Below are 22,968 nucleotides of genomic sequence, written 5' to 3' on the forward strand. Positions count from 1 at the left end.
CAGAGGATGTTTTCTCAGCTGACAAAGAGGTCCAGCGTATACGAGGACCAAGGTGTGGTCCTGGCAGCTCCCTGCCTGTTAAGATTGTAGGGGCCACTCCTCACCTGCCAACTCTTTCTGCGGGAAGATGCTTCTCGGAGCTGCATTCTTCTATGTTGCAAGCTTTCTTCCCTCTTTTGCTTTCTAACCCTCTTTCCATAGGTCTTCTCTCTCCCTTCCTTCCCGCGCACTTTCCAGTTATCTCTACCCCTGCTCCTGCCCCCCTCTTCTCAGCAGGTCGGCCTGCATTCTCTGCAGTTTCCTGCCTCTGTGGCTGCCTTTTTGTTTCTTCCTCCTCCGGGAGGGCAGGGGGCCAGCAGCCCAATCCGGGAAACTACTCGCGTCCTGATTTGGTAAACAATGTCCCACCCTGACTTATCCATTCCCAGTGGTCCCTGTCCCCTCCAGCTACCATGAATCTTTGATGGGGAAATAAAAAGAAATAATCTATTTTTAAATGTCTATTTGTAAATGATCTATGTGTAAATATCTATTTGTAAAATGTAAAATATCTTTTCCTAGAGCAGGGTGGAGAATGAGCTTTAGAGCCAGATTCCGCACCCACTCCCCAGGAGGGGCACCCGGGAGGGGGTTCTCAGAATGTGACATATTCTAGACCCCTAAGATACAGGCCCCAGGGGAAAAAGGTGTCCTTTTGATGTGTATTACACAAAATCCCCTGCTGAGAACTAACCTCAACAAGTGCAGAGATCTCATTTGTTCTTGACTCCAGAATCAAAAGATTTATTTAAGAAATCAATGCCGTGAAGAAGAAAGAACCTTTTTCCTTGCAATGCCACTTGGAAAGTGTTCAGAAGTGCCATTTCCCTGGCACTGCAGAGGTCGTGTTGTGGTGTGCCGTGGCCCAAGTCAGCTGGAACACTTTAATCAGCAGGACACACTGCAAGCATTTCCAAGGTTTATGACTTTAAATGACTTCTGCAGAATTTATGTTTCCCCTTTCCTGAAAATATTAAAAGGGAAATTGGTTCTGTAACCATTTTGACAGTTTATTCATTTGTGTTGGAAAATGTTAATGGAGGGGTTCTTTTTATAATCATTCTGGATTTATCAGAAAATGGAAAGATAACATGATGAGGCTGAGGAGCTACACAGTGGGACTGAGCACCCCCCTCCGCTCCCATGGTGTTGAATAGGATATACCAATGTGGACTTGTCCATGGAAAAACCATCTCTGTGTGCTCTATGGCAAGGCAGCAAAATGAAAAGGCAGTTTGGACTTTTCCTCCCTTCATCTTCTTTGTTATAATCTGGAAGCTCTAAGAAAACATCAGTGTTATCCCATTTGTTCCTGTGGCCTGAGAAATGAATCCCCTGTGAGGCCCCCCATCCACTCTGCAGGAGACAGGGCTGCTGTCTCTCCCTGCACTGCACTGCCAGGCTTTGCTCAGCAGACTCAGCAGCAGTCTTGAAAGGCTGAAGAGGCCCCAGGGCCTCTTTATCAACTGCACAGTAAAGACTGCAGTAACTAACATTTATAAAGCACTTTCCCGGATGTTATCGCAGAAAGCCCCGGGAGGCAGCAGCACACTCCTGCCTTCTCTTTTTACAGGTTAAGGAAGTTGCTAAGTGAATCACCTGAAAAACAAATAGCCAAGATATAGTTGGATGCTAATTCCAAATCTCTTGCTCATTTCACTCCTCTTCGTGTTGGGAATTATAAATTCCTCTTTTAAGGTAAACTATTTTCTGATGGCCACCTCCACAGTCCAGCCTGGCCAGGTAAACCTACCTTGCAGTTGGCATTCACCTGAAATAGGTGAAACTCTGAAGGGAGCCTTCGTAGGAGGAAGAGGAGCTGACTCTAGCTGTACAATCTTGAGCAAATCTTTGTGCTCTCTGAGCCTCAGTTGCCTCATCTGTAAAATGGGATTTTATATGCAGAAAGTAGATGAGTGAACAGGTGTTGTAAATGGTAGAGCCCTATTCAGTGTGCACTGTGTTATGTATTATTACAATCAAATACACTGAGGACCGATGGGCTAGGCAGATGGCCTCAGTTTTGATCTGCACTCAGATGATTAGACAACAATGGTGAGCATTTTCCAAGTTGCAGATGACATCTCTGGGGTTTCAGAAGTTTCATTTGTTCCTTAAACATCCATTAAACTTGTAAACCAAAAAGTATCTGAGACAAGTCCCAATCAATTTAAAAGTTTATTTTGCCAAGGTTAAGGACATGCCTGGAAAAAATGGACACAAAATCACAGGAACAATCTGTGGTCTGTGCCTTTTTCCAAAGATGATTTTGAGGGCTTCAGTATTTAAAAGGGAGAGAGGGAGGGCATGGTCACATTACTGAACCCACATGTTGCAAGAGAAAAGGAGCAGGTAGGGGAATAGTCAATTATATAGTCCTCTAGCGCTCAGTAAATCAACACTTTACATAAAATAAGGTGAACATAGAGTAGCTACTTATGGAGATATTTAACCTTTTATCTGTAGCGATCTGCTTAGGAACAAAAGCAAAGGCAGTTTCTTGCATTACTCAGCTTTTAGCTTAATTTTTTTCCTTTTGGCATAGTGAATTGGGATCCTGAGATTTTATTTTCCTTTCACAAACTATACCCCAATAATAGCTAATCTTGTCCTGTGCTAGGTACTTTTAAATACAGTATTCCATTTAATACTTAAAATAGCCCTCTGAGGCAGGTACTATCATTATCTTTTTTTTCTTTCTAAGAGATAGGGTCTCACTATGTTGTCCAGGCTGGCCTCGAACTCCTGGGCTCAAGCAACAGCCTCCCAAGTAGCTGGGACTACGTGTCACTATACGTGGCTCTATTATCCCTATTTTACAGAACTGGAAATTGTCAGGGTCTGCCTGGGGGCTCCAGGAGAGCTTTAAAGACAAGGTGATACTAATCATTACTAACATTTCTTGATATTAATGTATGCATGTGTTGTTTCAGGCTATTAGCATATGTTAACTCACTTTATTCACACAACAAACCTGTCAAGTAGATGCTCTTTTAGTTCCCATTTTATGGAAGAGGAAATTGAGAACCAAAGAGGTTAAATAACTTGTCCAAGATCACACACCTGTAAGTGCTGGAGCTTGTTTTTTGTTTTTGCTTATTTGTTTGTTTTGTTTTGTTTTTTGAGATAGGGTCTCACTCTGTCACCCAGGCTAGAGTGTAGTGGCATGATCATAGCTCACTACCGCCTCAAAGTTCCATCCCAGCTTGGACTACAGGTGTGTGCCACCATAAATGAACAATTTTTATTTAAATCTTTTTTTTTTTTTTTTTTTTAAAGAGAAAGAAACAGTGTCTTACTATGTTACCCAGGCTGGTCTTGAACTCCTGGGCTCAAGCAACCCTCCTGCCTCTGCCTCCCAAAGTGCTGGGACTACAGACATGAGCCACTGTGCCTGGCCTGTAAGTGGCAGAGTTGAGACGTGAGCCCAGGCATTCTGCAGGCAGAACTGAAAATCAATGCTGCATCTGCAGATTGGGACAGGCAGTGTCTGGGTGTGATCAAGGCAGGACCTTTATCATACAGTGAGGAATTGATTAGACTCTGGAGTCAGACCTCGCTGGGTGAGAGTCCTGGCTTTGTCTCTTTGGCTGTCTGGCTGTGAACCTGAGCACAGTGGAGGCTTTATACCTGCAGCCAGGGACTTCCCATACCAGCCACAGCAAGGGGAATCCTGAGGTTGCATTCTCAGGCCACCCCTGAGACCACCAGGGAGAGGCCAGGTGCCCTGTGAATTGAGGTCTGTCTACGAGATGACCAAAACCCACACATCCTGGAGTCTGCCATTTTTGCCACCCAGTAAGAGAAAACACTGAATCTAGGGGCTGCAAACGCTGTCCCAAGTGTTCTGGTGATTCTTGCCACCTGGGCAGGACTGCTTTTAATTAACTTCTAGATGCTGACTTTATCAGCCTCGTCTGATATTTTGGAGCAGGGAGTCAGGCTGTTCCTACCCTAATAGCCCCACCCCACCCAGGCCAGGCACAATTTAAGGCCCTAATAGTATTCCTAGGACACACCCTTCATGAACTGGCCTGGGCAAAGTCTACAGTGATTGTACCCCTTTGAGGCCCTGTTGTGAAGTCGGGAGGCTGGACTGACTTCACAAACGTTGAGTCTACTGTACTCAGTAATACAAGACCTCCAGCCCACCTACCCACACTGACCACTCCTTTAGTCATTCATACAATCATTCAAAAAAAAACTGTTCTTATTTCCTAGTCAACATATCCAATCCCACCAATGAGTTAGGCTGCTGATGAGTTATTCCTTCCTGCTGAACACAAGGCCTTGCCTGAGTGTAAACCCAGAGGGCCCTCTGAGAAATGAGGCTCATAGGACTGTTTCCAGCAGGCCGGTGGAGGAGGCAAGACTGTGGTCTCCCCTTAGCTCTCATCACAAATGCCCGTCCCATAGAGGGCAAGGCATGAGGCCTGGATGCTCTGAAAGGCACTCAGCACTCACCCACAGTATTCTACAGATGGGAAAGTTTTATTCTGGTTTAGTGAAGATGTTTGGGATTCTTTTGGTTGAAAGTGTGAGGAATTCCATTTTTTTCTAAAAGGTAGGGCTAGTGCATTATATTATCCATGGAAACAAGGACGGCAGTCGTGGGGGTCGTGCTTTCACTCCATCTCCCCTCCACTCCTCTCCTTCTCAGGTCCGCAGTCAGGAAGCACGGCCCCCCACCCCAGTCCCTGAGGCTCACTCGTCCTCAGTTTGAGCCCCCTTTTATTCGGTTCTGGTTCCTAAATGCCAGTAAAGGACTCTGATTGTCAAACCCTATACCAACCAACAGTGGTCAGGAGTGGGACTACCTCAGACCACCACAGCAGCTCCCAGATGCAAATTGCCTGGAGTGAGACGGAAAGGCAGTTTTTAGAAAAAGCAGGTACCAGATTAAATAATAGTAAATGTCTGTACTGAGGTCCCTAGAGCCCGTCCATGCCTCTACAGGTAAAGAAATAGCCTACAAGAGCTACCTGATTTCCCAGAACTTCCCTCACTTGTTCAAGGTAGAGGGCAACTAGAACACAGTCTTCTAGCTCCCAATCCAGTGCCTTTTCCATTACACCAAGTTATAATGTTCTAGTTCCAGTTTCTCTTATGGCACCTGGCCAACATAAGCCTTAGTAACAAGCTGTCACTGTAAAACCCAATGCAGTAGTTCTTTTAATTCCCCCTCCCCACCACTATTTTTTTTTTTTTTCCGATGGAGTCTCTCTCTGTCGCCCAGGCTAGAGTGCAGTGGCACGACCTCTGCTCACTGCAACCTCTGCCTCCCAGTTTCAAGCAGTTCTCCTGCCTCAGCCTCCTGAATAGCTGAGACTACAGGTGCCCACCACCATGCCTAGCTTATTTTTATGTTTTTAGTAGAGATGGGATTTCGTCATGTTGGCCAGGCTGGTCTCAAACTCCTGGACTCAAGTGATCTGCCCACCTCAGCCTCCCAAAGTGCTAGTATTACAGGCATGAGCCACCATGCCTGGCCTAATTTCCCCATTTGATAGGTGAAGAAAGTGGAGTTCAGAGAAACCAAGTCATTTGCGCAAGGTCATAGGGAGTGGCGAAGCTGAGCCTTCAGGCGGTCTATTTCCAGCAGCCATCCTCTCCCCACTGCTGCCGGCTGTCCTCCAGATATTTTCTCTCCATCACAGCTCCTGTCTTCTTATTTTGTCTGTTAGGGTCTCAGCAAGAAGACAGGTACCAGGTACATCACTTGGGCCTCCCACTCACGGCAGTGGGTGACTGCCGTGTAGTTGGCTGCCTACACACGACACTTCCTTAATTACGGAGGGAGACAGTGACATGCTGTGAGTGCCTCAGAAATGCCCTCTGCCCTTGGGTAATTTGACTCCAGCAATCCATGAAAAGAAGAGAGTCTCTCAGGATGCAAAGCAAATGCAAATTAAAAGTGGGATAATGATTACCCTTCACCATAAGATTGTCAAAACTTAAAGTTTGATGACACCAAGTACCGAAGTTTTGAGGGGATGGGCATCATTAGGACCATCATTGCTGATATGAGCTGTCTTGGAAGGCAATTAGGCCATATCCATTTAAAGTGAGACCCAGTCTTAGAGAAACCATCGCACATGCCTTCAAGGAGACATGTTCAGGAATGTTCATCACAACATTGTGAAAGTAAAAACTTGGCCGGGCGCGGTGGCTCAAGCCTGTAATCCCAGCACTTTGGGAGGCTGAGACGGGCGGATCACGAGGTCAGGAGATCGACACCATCCTGGCTAACACAGTGAAACCCCGTGTCTACTAAAAAAATACAAAAAACTAGCCGGGCGAGGTGGCGGGCGCCTGTAGTCCCAGCTACTCGGGAGGCTGAGGCAGGAGAATGGCGGGAACCCAGGAGGCGGAGCTTGCAGTGAGCTGAGATCCAGCCACAGCACTCCAGCCTGGGCGACAGAGCGAGACTCCGTCTCAAAAAAAAAAAAAAAAAAAAAAAAGAAAAACTTGGAAGCCACCCAAATGCTGACCAATGGGGAAATGGCCAAATAAAATGAGGACAGTCATATGACCAATGGATAAATCAATTGGGAGGGATAAACTAGATCTAAGATTTTGATTAAATCTAAAATACAGTTAGTTTTCATTATTCACAATAATTGTGTTTTATAAAGTCACTACAAACACTGAGTTAGAAAATACTAAACCATTGCTCCTGTGGGAATATAGGGTTAGGTTCCTGCAATCCTCTGGTGACAACATTTTTTGTCAACTAATCAATACATAGCCTTGTTTTATGTATGTTTCTGTTTAAAAACATCTTATTTGTTTTTTGTTTGTCTGTTTTTTGAGACAGAGTCTCGCTGTGTCTGCAGTGGCACAATCTCAGCTCACTGCAACCTCTGCTTCCTGGTTTCAAGCGATTCTCCTGCCTCAGCCTCCTGAGTAGCTGGCATTACAGGTGCCTGCCACCATTCCTGACTACTTTTTGTATTTTTTTTAGTAAGAGACACGGTTTCACCGTGTTGGCCAGGCTGGTCTCAAACTCCTGACCTCAAGTGATCCGCCCACCTCGGCCTCCCAAAGTGCTGAGATTACAGGTGTGAGCCACCATGCCTGGCCGAAAACATCTTATTTGATATATACCATTGATTCATTAACATTAGACCCAGAGCCAACGATAACTCCTGACTGAATGAAACTTATCTAACACGTATTTTCCCTGTACGGCACATTGCAGCCTTTCTGCACTGAGGAACACTAGACAGCACATCACCATTTTAAACAGCAAAATCACTTACAGAAATGAAAAAAAAAATCGTGGTGCTAAGTAGACTGCGAAAAGGATACTTGTTTATAGAATGAAAGCTGAAAAAGAAGGCGGAGTGGCACCTTATCCAACCTCAGCTGGGAACATCTGCACCAGACAACACATTTTTTTTGTAGTCTCAGCTACTTGGAAGGCTGAGGCAGGAGGATCACTTGAGCCCCGGAGATTGAGGCTGCAGCGAGCTATGACTGTGCCACTGCACTCCAGCCTAGGTGACAGAGCAAGAGCCTGTCTCACAAAAGAAACTAAATGTAGAGGTATTTTAAATTGAGTGCTTATGCACTCTGAGCATGTCCACTAGTGACCGTGAAAATGCTGTGAGTATTGGTTTGGGCTTACAAATACAGTTTAGTGAGTAGGCAAATTCATAAATGTGGAATCTGTGAAGAATGAGGATCAACTGAACATGTCGTCACAGTTTGACATCTCTGAAACTGGGGTGCATTTTAGATTCCATGAAATACAGTACACGTATCAACATGAATAGAATCTGTGATTAATGTTGAGTGGAAACTGAGTTGAAGGTCAATATATATAGGATGAACTTACAGATGCAAAATAAAACAAAATGCCACCATAATTCTCCTTTGCTGTAAAATGGTTAACAGGTATCTTCAGCATTCCCCAGGCACTATTCTCAACACTCTACCATCTCCATTAATTTACCCTTTTTGAGGTTCTTATGAGGTAGTTGCTATTTTTATCCTCATGTCATATAAAGAGGTTAAGAAAATTGCACAAAGGGCTGGGTGTGGTGGCTCATGTCTGTTATCCTAACACTTTGAGAGGAGGAGAATTGCTTCAGCTCAGGAGTTTGAGACCAGCCTGAGCAACATAGTAAGACATCATCTCTATTTTTGAAAATGAGAAAACTTCTATTTTATTTAAAAATAATAATAATAAAAGAAAATTGTACAAGGTCACAAGAAACCTGTTTGTTTCACCTTGAAGTAAAAATCACTGATTGGATCTACAAACCTTCCTAGTGTTATTTGTATCCTAACAGGAACTAAAACACAGACAATCAAACTCAGAACAGTACATTCTAAATTGTATTGTTGTGAAATAAAACAGCTTCACTTCCCTAGTTCATTTATTGTCCACCATATTTCTTACTCCAATGTAAAGAGACATAAACTTCAGATGGATTTAATCACAGCTGAGTTTTCATAAGTGCTGGATTAATGGAATTGTTCTAAGCTTTTGAGAGCTCCTTTTATTTTAGCTTCATAAAAATGTATTTCTACATATAGACACCTTTTTTGTTTATGAGAACACTTGCATAACTTGTTGTTTGTACTGTTGCTTGTTAATTTTAAATACAATCAAGTTACATTGAGTAAAGTCAGAAATTAGGACATTAAAAAAAGAGAATTTTTATGAGCTACAGACAGACTTGTGCAAGAACCAATGTACCAGAAGGCTGAGGTGCTTCAGAAACTAAATGCAGAGGGCAGGCGTGGTGGCTCATGCCTGTAATCCCAGCACTTTGGGAGGCCAAACTGGGAGGATGGCTTGAACCCAGGAGTTTGAGACCAGCCTGGGCAACGTAGTGAAACCCTGTCTCTACAAAAAAAAATTTAAAAATTAGCCAGGCATGGTGGCATACGCCCGTAGTCCCAGCTACTCGGGAAGCTGAGGTGGGAGGATGGCTTGAGCCCAGGAATTTGAGGCTGCAGTGAGCCATGATTGTGATACTATACTCCAGCCTGGGAGACAGAGCAAGGCCCTGTCTTAAAAAAAAAATAAATAAATAAAAGAAAAGATGCTAAATAAAGAGATAACATAAAGATTATAGAAACATAAAACATGTGAATGCATTTTTTACTCCAAATTTTGGTATATACTTTTGCATATTAAAAAAATTACATTACCCTTGAAATATGATTTTGAGAAACTATTGGTTCTTTAACACGTTCTTGCTTATTTAATAGCTTTTCCTCCAGCCCCATTGCTGCTTCCTAAAAATCCACACTTAAGCCAAAGCCCCCTCTGATGCTGGCAAACTTTTCTGATTCCCCACATACCCACATGGGTATTAAGTTGAATACTTAATACATGGGTATTAAGGTGAATTGGAAATTTCTTGCTTTTATTTTTTTATTTTATTTTTTTGTAGATCAAAACCAATCAAGTATCAGCAATTTCATATAGTTCAGCCTAACACCGTTTCTCTTTGATTTTCCATGCCCTTTATCTGGCCCTGTCTTGTCCACCTCGGACTGTGAGCCCCCTTGAGGGTAGGGACTGCAGCTTGCTTTTGAGTCCTGCCCATAGGAGAGAGTAGGTGCTGAATAAATGCTTGCTGGCGGGAATGGAGTGAGAAAGGGTGTCACCGTTGACTTACCTTCCTGTGTCTTCCCTTTCAGCGGCCCACATGTGCAGCACCCTGGAGCATAACTGTGCCCACTTCTGTATCAACATCCCTGGCTCGTACGTCTGCAGGTGCAAACAAGGCTACATTCTCAACTCAGATCAGACGACTTGCAGAAGTAAGACTGCTTTGCTGATATATTTGTGGTTTCTTCCTCTTCCCTCTTCCCCTCTCTTCTTTTATCTGGGCTCATTTTATTCATCTGTGATGCCTCACTCACCCCAGTTATCATCTCTTGGGGACAGAAATAAAGTTTGGTATTTTCTGTTGACCCCATCACAGTGCCTAGTCCAGAGCTGGGCACACAGTAGGCCATCAGGAAGAGTTAGAAAGCTAGGTAGAAGCACCATCTCAGAAATAGCCTCTTTGAATGTATGAACTGGTCTTCTTTACATCCACGCTTGTTCTTGAGCAGGCACTACCGAAGAGCCTTTTCATCCACTGTCTTTATTAACTGTACCCTAAGGAACTGTTTCTGTATTTTATTATCTTCTATAAAGCGTGGATTTAGGAAGAGTTCTTAACCTTGGCTGGGAGTGATTATTCAAGTTCTGTTTTAGAGGGGTACAGGGACCCAGTTGCTTTGGTGTGGGACACTTTATAGGTGTCCCAGATTTTAAAAAGGGGGTAAACAGATGTAAGATATTAGAACTCGCATTCTCTTTTTTGGCTAAGTGCCAAAGACTAGACAATATACTGATATTTGAGCCAGCACAAGGTAGTCTACCCCTTAAAGGACAGAATTACCCATACACAGAGTACCATGTCCTTACTTTTTAAAGTTATGGATAAAGCCACTGAGTTAACCCACAGATGACCAGGCTACCAAAAGCAAGGCATGAGGAACCCACATGGAAGCAAATAAAACTCAGCTAATCTGACACTTAGTTCATGCACTGAGTAACTGTTGCAATGTGTCATTGTTGCAATGTGTCATTGTTATTATACCTCATGGCAAGCAATTAAGCATTAATGGAAAGCAGTTTGCACAAATGGCTGTAATTAGTGTCACATTTATAGAGGCAAACCACCTTTTTCATGTTTCTTCTCACTTTTCTTCAGTTTCAGGGTTGAGTGGTTGGCTGGAGTTCTCTCCCTGCCCCTCAAGATTAGGTAACATCTGCTTGACCCTCCAGTTTTGTGTGGCCTGTGCAAGCCCAAAGCCCTCTGGACTCTGAATCGCAGGGGTGGGGTGGGGGATATGTGTTCTTAGGCTCCTCTCAGACCCCAGGATCCCAAGTTGAGTGCAGCCTGAATCGCCCTTATCTTCCACTCTGACGCTTCCTCAAGACCCACAACAAAGTCACTTGCACCAAATACTCATGGGTTTCCTAGAGTTTCCTAAAGAACTGGGGGAGATTGCGAAAGGACATCTCACACACTGCTCAGCAAACAACCTAGAGATCTCTTTAGACACCCCCCTCTGTACACCTCCACCTCTCCAGGTGTTCTACCTCCCCACAACCATCCTCTGGAGGCCTCCCTCATCCTCTTCAGGCATCCTCCCCTCTGCCCTAGATACTTCTCTGGCCCATCTCAGCCTCCCATCCTCTTGCCCACTCTCTTCCTGCCCTTCTCCTTCTCCTCCTCCTCCTCTTCCTCCTCCAACTCCTCCTTCTCCTCCTTTCTTCTTTTCCTTTGATTTGTTTTTTTAAGACAGGGTCTTGCTCTGTCGCCTAGGCTTCAGTACAGTGGCACAATTATGACTTGCTGTAGCCTCAACCTCCTAGGCTCAAGCAGTCCTCCCACCTCAGCCTCCTGAATAGCTGGGACCACAGCTGCATGCCACCATGCTGGACTAATTTTTGTAGAGATGAGGTTGCTCAGGCTGGCCTTGAACTCCTGAGCTCAAGTGCTCCATCTGTCTCAACCCCCCAAAGTGCTGGGATTTACGGGAGTGAGCCACTGTGCCTGGCACCCTTCTCTTCTTAGGAGCACAAAGAATTCCTCCCCTTGTCTCATGTCCCACTGAGTGACTGGGATCTGGGAATCTGCTGATATTTATTTTCCGTGGGCCGGCCTAGCCAAGCCAGAGGAATTCTGACACCAGCAAATAAAAAATAAAATGTTCTTGCCCTGATTTTGTGAGCAAGGCCTTCCCTCACACAGCAAGGTTTGCCAGACCCCTGCCTGGGCCTGCCACAGGCCCTGATGTCCCCCAGCTCTCAAGTACTGCTCTGGCCTTGGCTTCCTCCTGCCTAGGGATGTGCCACAGGAGAATGTGAAGCAGACCCTGCCGGGACTTCAGACAGACTGACCATGTGGAGGGGCAGGGAGGCCTCAGCGGAGGAGGGCTAGGAGCTCAGGGCAGGGCTTCTCAAACTTCAGTGACTAAGAATGAGCCAGGAAGCCGACTCCTGGGCTTACCCTTAGAGATTCAGAGTCAACAGGTCTGGATTTTCAATGAACTGACGAATGACTGCCACGCTTTGAGATTCACTGGCCTCAGGCAGTGACGGGTCCCAGGGAGGGGCTTAGCTGAGCTCTGCTGTCCCATCTGACCCAGCTCTCCAGTCACCCTGAACCAGTTAAGCCATCTTAACCTTCAGCCAGACTTAGCTTAATAAATGTGCAGTGATAAAGGACAGCTCTCTCTCTTTCAGAAGAAGATAACACTAATAACTCGCAGTGATAAAGAGTAGCTCTCTCTCTTTCAGAAGAAGATAACACTAATAACTCTTTTGCTTTCCCAAAATTGGTGTACCAGGGGCCTTGGTGGAAGAACAAGGCCTTCACTGTCCACAGATCTGGGCTTGAACCCTGACCTTATCACTTACCAGCTATGGCTGCCTCACTCTGAGCTGGTTATTTAAACTCCTTGACTCTCAGTTTCCTCACCCATAAGATGGGAAGGGTGGTAACAAATCAATACCTGTCTCACTGATTATGTCCTTGTTAGGCCCTGTTTTTGGTCTGGAGGACAGTTAAAAGCCATGCCAAGTAAAGGCTGTGCCATCTACTGACCCCTGCTGATGAGCAGGGACCTCTGCCTGCCAACACCGAGAGAAACTCACAATGGGCCTGGAGAGGAGGGATGCACTCCACTTCTGGAAGCTATTTCCACTTAATTTCCATGTCCTGGGCGTAGCTGGATAATCTCCCAGAGGAAAAGCCATGTGGCTGACACCTCCTCCCCAAAGCACCTCTTACTCCCTGAGAAGTGCTTGCCATTCTTTCTTCCATACAATCATTGATTGGTTCATTTATTTTTTTCATTTAACAATTGTTTTTGAGCATAAAAATGTGCCAGGCAGCATGAAAAGTACTGGAAATAAAATAGTGAATAACACAGCAATATTCTTTCTTTTTTGGAGCTCACATTTTTGCATGGGAGTGAATCAAATAAACAACCAGGGTAATTGCAACCAAAAGTGACTACAATCCATGTCCACCTCAGTGTGCAACACACGAGGTCAGGCCTAACTATAGCCACTTGTTAGGTGTTTACCATGTGCCAGGAGCTTTCCTGCGTGCTTTATATCTGCTGTCTCATTTAATTCTCACAATGAGCTCTTAAAGTGGGTTTTATCACTCTCGTTTTACAGATAAGCAAAATAAGGAACAAAAAGGTGAGACGATTTACCCAAGGTCACATGGCTAGCAACGTGATCAAACCAGAATCCATGTCCTGTTATGTCCTCGCTCTTGGCCATCATTTGAGACTGTCCCATAACCCTAGAGGACCCCCAGATGGCAGCAGGACAACCCTTCAATCAGAAAACCTTCTCCAAGCTGGGAAGACAGATAGGTTCCTCAGCCCACTAATCCCGGGGAGACTTAGAACTAATTCAGGACTAACATTCAACACATTGTTACTTCCCCAAGGTCACTACCAATTGCTGTGGTACTGTCACTGCACAAAATCATAGTGGGAGGGCTTCTTCAGCAACTGCCTTTGAATACACACATGCATACACGCTATAGAATATATACATATGTATATGTCCCCACCATCGTATATTTGTAATTCATGTGGACAGGGGAAGCAGACACAGTTGATTGATACATTCTTCGAATGGTGGTGGACCTTGGCTATTAGACTTCTGGCTTCTTTTCCTATGGAACTTCAGAATTCCGTCCCCTGCCAGTGTCCCAGAAGGGTGATGGTTCTTATAGAATCAGGTTATTACAAAACACCTGAATCCCATATTCAGACAACCTGGATCAGCAGTTGAGCTGAAATCCTACTTGTCTATAATTTCCACTTTTGATCCTATTTCTGCCATCTGAAGCCGTATACCAAAAAGTTATTTCCTTATCCAAATAAAAAGAGAAAGCCCTTCAATTATTGAAGAGTGTTATTCCCACACACTGACCCCATTCCTATCAATTTTCTCTTCTTCAGGGGAAAAAACACATCTTTTGATGACCTAGTTTTGGGTCTCTTCACTGTCCAGGTAACCCTCTTCTGGGTGGATATTAGTTGTCTAAAAAGAGCCTTTCCATCTGAAGACTAGATCAAATGCATTAAAGAATCTTAACTTCCATCTTTTCTTGGCCTTTTGGCTAAGATCAAGGTGTAGAATTTTACCTTCCAGGTTGTGTCTATATGGGCAATTTTGAATGTACTGGATGTCAACATTGTGGATTACTTCTGCCTTTCAAAAAGTCTTCCCTATCCGATACCATTATATGAGATATATGCAAAAGCATCAGCATAATACTAGAACAATGGAATTTTATGTTCCTTCCTTTTCCCTTTTAAAAAAAAATGGGGGGGAAGAAAACCTCATGAAGTGTGCCCCTCTTCACATGCTTCCTCTTCCCCAAATTCCTGTCCTACTAACAAGAAAGAACTTTATCTTGTTTCTTTTTCTTGACGTATTTTTCAAAATAAGGAATTTTCCCTTTCTTCTGGAACATTTAATCTATCTGAAAGCTGACGATAATGCAGCATTTAGAAAACTTCATTTGGCAGAAAATGTAGACTTTCTTATCCAGCTTAAATTTTTTTTTTTCTCTCAAGAACGATACCAAATGCATTTTACTGCTCTCATTCTTTGGAAATGTTCCCAACATTATTTTTCCCAAGCTACATAAGTGATTTAATAGATTTATGTTAGAGTTTAAACAAGGAGCATGACCCAGAAAAACCACTGAATTATTAGAGAGAGATCATCATAACCAACATTCTTCATGAATTTAGATGTGAAAATTCTTAAAAATTTAGCCACTAGATTTCAACAATATATAATAAGAACAATACATCAAGACCAAATGGAGTTTATTCCAAGAATGCAAGTTTGGTTTAACATTCAAAAATCAATCAATATAATTAACCATAGTGGCCAGGTGTGGTGGCTCATGCCTGAAATCCTAGCACTTTGGGAGGCCGAGTTGGGCGGATCACCTGAGGTCAGGAGTTTGAGACCAACCTGGCTAACATGGCAAAACCCCGTCTCTACTAAAAATAAAAAAAATTAGCCTAGTGTGGTGCATGCCTGTAATCCCAATTACTCAGGAGGCTGAGGCAGGAGAATTGCTTGAACCTGGGAGGTGGAGGTTGTGAGCCGAGATTGCACCACGCATTCTAGCCTGGGCAACAGAGCGAGACTCCGTGTCAAAACAACAACAACAAAAGCCACTAAAACTAATAAATGAGTTTAGCAAGGTTGCAAGATAAAAAGTCAATATACTTTAAAAATTACTTCATTGTATTTCTGTATACTGGCAACAAAAGTCAGAAATTGAGATTTTAAAATACCAGGTATAATGGCATCAAAAATAAGTAAATTAGGGATAAATTTTAGAGATGTGTACGATTTACACATTGAAAATATACAAGATTTCTGGGATTAATTTAAAAAGACCTAAATAAATGGAGAGAGATACCATATCATGGATTGGAAGACTTAATATGGCCAGATGTCATTTCTTCCCAAATTGATCCATACATTCAAAGCAATCTCCTTCAAAATCCTCGCAGACCTATTGTTTTTAGAAATTGACAACTGATTTTAAAATTTATATGAACATGCAAAAAAAAACTAGAATAGTCAAACCCAGTCAATTCTCATTATTCCCAGTAGTTATGATCTATAAAATATGCATAAACACTAAATTGCAAATTCTGAATCATTGCTCCTAGATGAAACAGAGTTGGGTTCCTGAGAGCTTCCAGTCACAACATCCAATCATAAACTTGTTTGATGTTCTGTTAAAGACACATTTTTGAGTATATACTGTTAATTCATTAACATTGAAAGCTATTGTTCATGTCTGAACAAAGTACTTAGGAACAATAGACAGCATTTCAGCACTACTCTTGGGGGCCATTTTCAACAGCAAAATCACCAATGAGAAGTACAAAAAGGCAAAAAATGTGGCACTGCATAGACCACAGAAAGGATGCTTGTTTATGGGATGAGAGCTGAAATAAGAAGACAGAACACTGCCTTGTTTGACCTTACCTGGGAATATGTGTACTGGGTGACTCAAATTTTTTGCCACTCTGCGTATGTCCATGAATGGCTGAGAAAGTGTCATGGATATTGACTTGGGGTTACAAGCAAATTTTAGCAAGTAGGCAAATTCACAAATATGGAATCTGTGAATTATGCAGATTAAATAAAACTTTGAAAAAGATAAAGTTTGTCTTTAAATTTTGTTTAAACTACCTGATTTAAAGACTAATTATAAAGCAACAGTAATCAAGACGGTGTGGCATTGGTATAAAGATGAACATATAGAGCAATGGAACAGAACAGAATTGAGAAATAAACCCATATGTATGTGGTGAAATGATTTTTGACAGAGTGGGAAGGCAATTCAATGAGGAAACACTAATGTCTTCAACAAATAGTGTTGCAGCAATTGAATTGCCATGTGCAAAAAAGCAAGCAAGCAAACAAAAGGAAAATAAATCTTGTCTTTACCTCATACCATGTATAAAAATTAATTCAAAATGTATTCTAAGCCTAAATGTAAGAGCAGACACTATTAAATACCTTGATGAAATGGTAGAAGAAAAATCTTGGTCACCTCAGGTTGGCAAAGATTTCTTCAATAGTACACAAAAAGCTACAAAACATAAAAGAAAAAAAATCAGTATACTTCATCATGATGAAAACATTTGCTCTTCAAAATACTCTGCTACTAAAATGAAAAGGCAAGCCACAGATTGGGATAAAACATTTGCAAAACATATGTCCAACAAAGGACTTTAGAATATAAGGAATTCTATCACTCAGTACCAAAAAGACAAACACCACCATAAAAATGGGCAAAAGATTTGAACAGACACTAAATCACGGAAGACATATGGGTAGCAAAGAAGCACATGAAGAGATGCTCAATGTTATCAGACATGAAATACCACTATACCTCCACTAGAATGGATAATTTTTTTTTTTTTTTTTTTGAGATGGAGTCTCGCTCTGTCACCAGGATGTGCAGTGGCACCATCTCAGCTCACTGCAAGCTCCGCCTCCCGGGTTCACACCATTCTCCTGCCTCAGCCTCCGAGTAGCTGGGACTACTCCGCCCGCCACCTCGCCTGGCTAATTTTTTGTATTTTTAGTAGAGATGGGGTTTCACCATGTTAGCCAGGATGATCTCGATCTCCTGACCTCATGATCCACCCGCCTCGGCCTCCCAAAGTGCTGGGATTACAGGCGTGAGCCACCGCGCCTGGCAATTTTTTTTTTTTTTTTTTTTGAGACAGAGTCTTGCTCTGTTGCCCAGGCTGGAGTGCAGTGGTGTGATCTCGGCTCACTGCAACCTCTGCCTCCTGGGTTCAAGCAATTCTCCTGCCTCAGCCTCCAAGTAGCTGGGTCTACAGGCACATGCCACCAAGCCTGACTAATTTTTTTTTTTTTTTTTTTTTTTTTTGAGACGGAGTCTCGCTCTGTCACCCAGGCTGGAGTGCAGTGGCCGGATCTCAGCTCACTGCAAGCTCCGCCTCCCGGGTTCACGCCATTCTCCTGCCTCAGCCTCCCGAGTAGCTGGGACTACAGGCGCCTGCCACCTCGCCCGGCTAAGTTTTTGTATTTTTAGTAGAGACGGGGTTTCACTGTGTTACCCAGGATGGTCTCGATCTCCTGACCTCGTGATCCGCCCGTCTCGGCCTCCCAAAGTGCTGGGATTACAGGCTTGAGCCACCGCGCCCGGCCGACTAGTTTTTTTTTTATTATTATTTTTTTATTTTTAGTAGAGACAGGGTTTCACCATGTTGGCCAGGCTGGTCTTGAACTCGTGAACTCAGATCATCTGCCCACCTCAGCCTCCCAGAGTGTTGGGATTACAGGTGTGAGCCACTGCGCCTGGCCAGAATGGATACATTTTAAAAGATTGATTATACCATGTGTTTGCAAAATTGGGAACTGGAATGCTCATACACCACCAGTGGTCATGTAAAATGGTTCCGCCACTCTGGAAAACAGTTTAGCGATTTCTTACAAAGTTAGATATTTATCTGTTATGTGACCCAGCCATTCCACTTTTAGATATTTACTCAAAAGAAATAAAAATTTATGTCTAAACAAAGATTTGAACACAAATGTTCACATCAGCTTTACTTGTAATAGCCCCAAGCTGAAAACAAGTCACATGTTGATTAACAGGTGAATGGGTGATACATTGCAATACATGCATCCTGTATAATACTCCTCTGCAGTGAAAAGAATGCGCTATTGACACTTGCAGCAGCCTGGATGCATCTCCAAATCACTGTGCTGAATGAAAGGAACCAGATCAAAAAAACAGTACATACCATGTGGTTCCATTTGTATAAAATTTTAGGAAATGGTATCTACTCAATAATGACAGAGAGCAGATTAGTGGGGTACTTGGGCTGAGGAGTGGGGAGCAGCAGGGAGAGGGATAGCAAAGCGGCATCAGGAAACTTGGGGGATGATGATGATGCTTATTATCTTGATTGCAGTGATGATATATTGATAAGCCTGATTTATCAAACTGCACACTTGAAATACGTGCAGTTTATTGTATGCCAGTTGTCACTCAATAAAGCTGACATTCATTAATCAGAACAAGGTTTCGGAAGCAAGTAGTGGTGCTGGACCAGACTACCTTTCTGGAATAGTTTGTCTGTGGCATCAGTGGAGGAGGAGAAAAGGAATGTAAGCGGGGATAGATTATGGAGCAATTTGATTCTCAAGCTAAGTTCCAACAGTGTCCTTTGTTGAGTAGGGGAACTGAACATGGTGTGTCAAGGGCAAAACCAGGTCATTTTAGTAAATTGGGGCTGGTAATAATGTGTGTGCTGGATTAGAGATAGAGAGTGGGGCAGGGATGCCTTCACTTATCCGCTCATTCATTCAATACCTGTGGATTCCCCTCTATGGGCCTGGCACTCTTATGGCGTATTTTTCTTACATATTAGGGACCCAAGAAACATTCAGATCTTGGTTTCCCTTTTGCCCCCAACACAGAGAGAAGAATGTGAAAGATGGAATCAGAGAACAATTCTAATCGGTCCAGTCAATTCAGTGTATGTTTCTTATACCCACAGAATTAAGTAGGAGACCACAGCAACCATCCCAGCCTCAGGGAGGAGTTTATGACATCAGATAGGTGATGGCTGGTGGGGTCAGAGTAATTGAGACTGACATAACTTCAGAGAGGAAATCTAGTTTTCAGGGCAAACGAATGCGCCCAAGAGAGAGCCCACACACGTGGTTGGGTGCAGCTGGAGATGGAGAATTTGAGTTCAAGGAAAAGGTCTAGACAGTACATGCTTGGTGGTGGTCATTGACCCTGAAAATAGATGAAATCTTGGAGGGAGAAAGCGGGTGTGGAAAGTGAAGGTCAGGATGTGAGCTCCGGGGCGGCCCACAGTCAGAGCTTGGGGCAAGGCTGGAAGGGTGAGCAGGCCGCACGCACACACACTCAAAGCAGCTGCCTTCCCTGACGATCAACAGCAGCCACCTGAGCTGTGGCTCAGCTGCTGTGAGCCGAAGCAGCGGGCTTGCTAAATGCCGTCATCCAGCTTCCCCTTAACCCCGGCTGTCAGACCTGGGCCTGGGAGCTTAGGGATCATTATGTGCAGTTTGCTCACCCTCTGGCTGTACCAGGACACAGCGTTTCCTACGAAAGAAGGAATCTGGGGTGAGTAGAGCCCCATGGGAGAGCTGACTAAATGTGAGTGGAGAAATGCCAATTATGAAAAAAATGTACACATCAGGGGAACATCAGCTTGAACCTTGTACAGCTTTTCCTCCGCTTGGCTGTTTTTATGAGCACCCAGGCAAATGGTTCTCAAAGTGTGGTCCCCGCGGAAAACAGTATCAGCTTTGCCCAGAACTTACTAGAAATGCAGGTTCCCAGGCTTACCCTAGACCTACTGAATCAGGATCTCTGGAACTGGGGCCCAAGAATGTGGGTTTTCCCAAGCCCTCCAGGGAATGTCGATGTTCGCTGCAGTTTAAGGACTACTGACTTAGATGTTTTAAATAAGATCTTTCCCTGGGAGCCTCCACTCAAAAGGGGGTTTATATTAACATAATGTGACAATGGTTTAGAAATTGAAAAACACTCTACAAGAGTAGGACATTATTCTTGTTTATTTATTATTTTTGTCAACCTCATTCACTCAGATTTACCTGTATTTTAAAACTTTGTTTCAAAGATTCCCCCCTTCCTCCTTTTCCCTTCCCCAAGGAAAACCAAAATCTTGTTAGTGAACAGGAGAATTGATTGAGAAAAACTTCAACTGCTGCAGGAAAGGAGGAGACTAGGCACAGCTGGAGTTTGCCTGAAAGGATAGTTTTTCTCAGTGACATTGGGTTTGTTTTGTTTCTTTCAGTGTAGAAGCACGAGGCTGATGACTCATCTACCATGGACATCTTTAAATCCAAACTGCAGTTGTCAAAATAAGATTAGGGCTTTCAGACATGATGAAAGAGAGGGCACGGTCTCGAAAAGGCAAGCTTGGGTTTTCCCTGCATTTGTGGAGCCCCTAACTGGTAGCAAGCTTTCCTGTGGGAGTGGCCAGAGACCCCATCGTTACCCAGTTGAGTGAAATGGCAACCCTGATAACCCATTTCTCCTTCTCTCTTGCTGTGATAAACAATTTCTTTCTTTCTTTCTTTTTTTTTTTTTGAGACGGAGTTTCTCTCTGTCGCCCAGGCTGGAGTGCAGTGGCGCAATCTCGGCTCACTGCAAGCTCTGCCTCCCGGGTTCGCGCCATTCTCCTGCCTCAGCCTCCCAAGTAGCTGGGGACTACATGCGCCCGCCTCCACGCCCGGCCAATGTTTTGTATTTTTAGTGGAGACGGGTTTGCACCGTGTTAGCCAGGATGGTCTCGATCTCCTGACCTCGTGATCCGCCCGCCTCGGCCTCCCAAAGTGCTGGGATTACAGGCGTGAGCCACCGCGCCTGGCCGGATGAACAATTTCTGATTTCTACATCTCAGGTTAAATAACACCAAGAGCTATAAAAAGTAGAGGGTGTGTTCTAAAGGTGTTTATTTACTTTAACTCCAAAGACGAGATTAAACTGTCATTGTTGTCAACAGCATGCAGTGCAGCTTGTCTAAAATTCTGAAACATTGGTAAAAACCCTTTGATTTAGCCCTGGATGATGGCCAAAGCGTTCGCCCCATTCTTCGTGCTCCCCCGTCAGTTCTCCCTCCTTCTGGTGTAAGCAGATGAAAGTTTCCAAATTCTCTGGACTGAGATGCAGGCGCCAGGATTTCTAAGGGAAGGCGCTTACATCTAGGGTGCATGGGAGCCTCTGGGGAAACGGTGGTTGGATTTGAGCACAGCTTAGGGGCTCTTGGCAGCAAATCTTCACTCATTAGTTTCACCTGGGAAGACTGAGTTAACCCTCTTAAAATTCTCCAGGCACTGAAAGAAGCAAGCAGATTTTGCTGACTGTCAGATACATGCTAATGGTTGCTCCCTGGCAAGGCATAGCTCAAATTTGGCCAGGTCTTTTGTTATGAAATTCCAAATTACCTGCTTTGCTGTACCACTTCAATTCAGCATAGAACTCAAAAACCAAACTTAACCAGAGATACATTTTTAGAATGTTAGGATCTAATATTCATGTTTGTAGGATTTTTTTTTTTTTTTTTTTGAGACAGGGCCTTGCTCTGTCACCCAGGCTGGAGTGCAGTAGCACAATCATAGCTCACTGCATCCTGGAACTCCCTGGCTGAAATGATCCTCCCACCTCAGCCTCCCTGATAGCTGGGACTACAGGCGTGTGCCACTGTGCCTGGCTAATTTTTTGATTTTCTGTAGAGACAAGATCTCTTTCTGTTGCCTAGGCTGGTCTTGATCCTCCTGCCTTGGCCTCCCAAAGTGCTGGGATTACAGGTGTGAGCCACTGTGCCAGCCCCTAGTTGTAGCTTTTATAGGTACCTAATAAAGTGAAACTATTAGAATTGGGATGTGAGCAAAATTTGGTTGAAGTTCACCTCTCTCCCATGCTTAAGTAGGCATGCGCTACTGACACTTTTCTTTTCCCCCTTGATTTAGGAAAGGAGAAGGATGCTAACATGTGTTGAATACTTACTGTGAGCCAGGCACGGTGGCCTACACCTGTGAGCCCTGCAGTTTGGGAGGTCGAGGCGGGTAGATCGCTTGAGCTCATGAGTTCAAGACAAGCCTGTCCAACATGGTGAAACCCTGTCTCTACAAATAATACAAAAGTCAGCTGGGTGTGATGGTGCGTACCTGTAGTCCCAGCTACTCAGGAGGCTGAGGTGGAAGGATTGCTTAAGCTCGGGAAGCGGAGGTTGCAGTGAGCCTAGATATTGTGCCATTGCACTCTAGCCTGGGTAACAGAGCCAGACCTTGTCTCAAAAAAATTAAAAAAAAAAAAATCTACTGTGAGACAGTTGCTTTGCCCATCTAGATGATCTCACTCAACCCTACAAATAAGATATTTAACCTCTTTATTAAAATGGAATCTCTCTAAAGTCTCTTACTTGAAGTCGTCACCCAGCCGGGGCCAAGTCTGGCTCCAAAGTCGGTATTTTTTTCACCTGCCTGCCTCACCCCTACCTTTTCTGAGGAGATGTAACTGACTTCCTGTCCTCCCCCAGTGGTAGTTCCCTTTATCATTTTTCATATCACCTCTTTCAGGTCCAAATAAAAATTTGGAGAAGGTCGAAATCATCTTTTCATTTCACACTGTTAAAAATGGAAGCCTGCTCTCTCACCACTCTCAACTCCCCTTTCCTGCTTATAACGTATCACAGATTTTTACCTATTTGCTTTGTTTACTATCAATCTTCTGTCAGTGATGTGCTGCTAAATGTTTAACAATCAGGTCTCCAGGAGACAAAAGCTCTGATTTG

The 22,968-nt window shown here is 43.8% G+C and overlaps 1 protein-coding gene across 8 annotated transcripts in view; it reads left to right on the plus strand.

Annotated features, from left to right (window-relative positions):
• MATN2 (matrilin 2) overlaps positions 1 to 22,968 on the plus strand; it is a 168,735-nt gene that overhangs the window by 63,558 nt on the left and 82,209 nt on the right. For all 8 annotated transcript variants that reach the window (XM_005563764.5, XM_005563765.5, XM_065519467.2 and 5 more), the window contains exon 4: positions 9,700 to 9,822. In XM_005563764.5, the coding sequence (XP_005563821.3) occupies positions 9,700 to 9,822 (123 nt within the window). The remainder of the gene's footprint in view (positions 1 to 9,699; positions 9,823 to 22,968) is intronic.

The sequence above is a fragment of the Macaca fascicularis genome, chromosome 8 (genome assembly GCF_037993035.2).
Source record: "Macaca fascicularis isolate 582-1 chromosome 8, T2T-MFA8v1.1".
Lineage (NCBI taxonomy): Eukaryota > Metazoa > Chordata > Mammalia > Primates > Cercopithecidae > Macaca > Macaca fascicularis.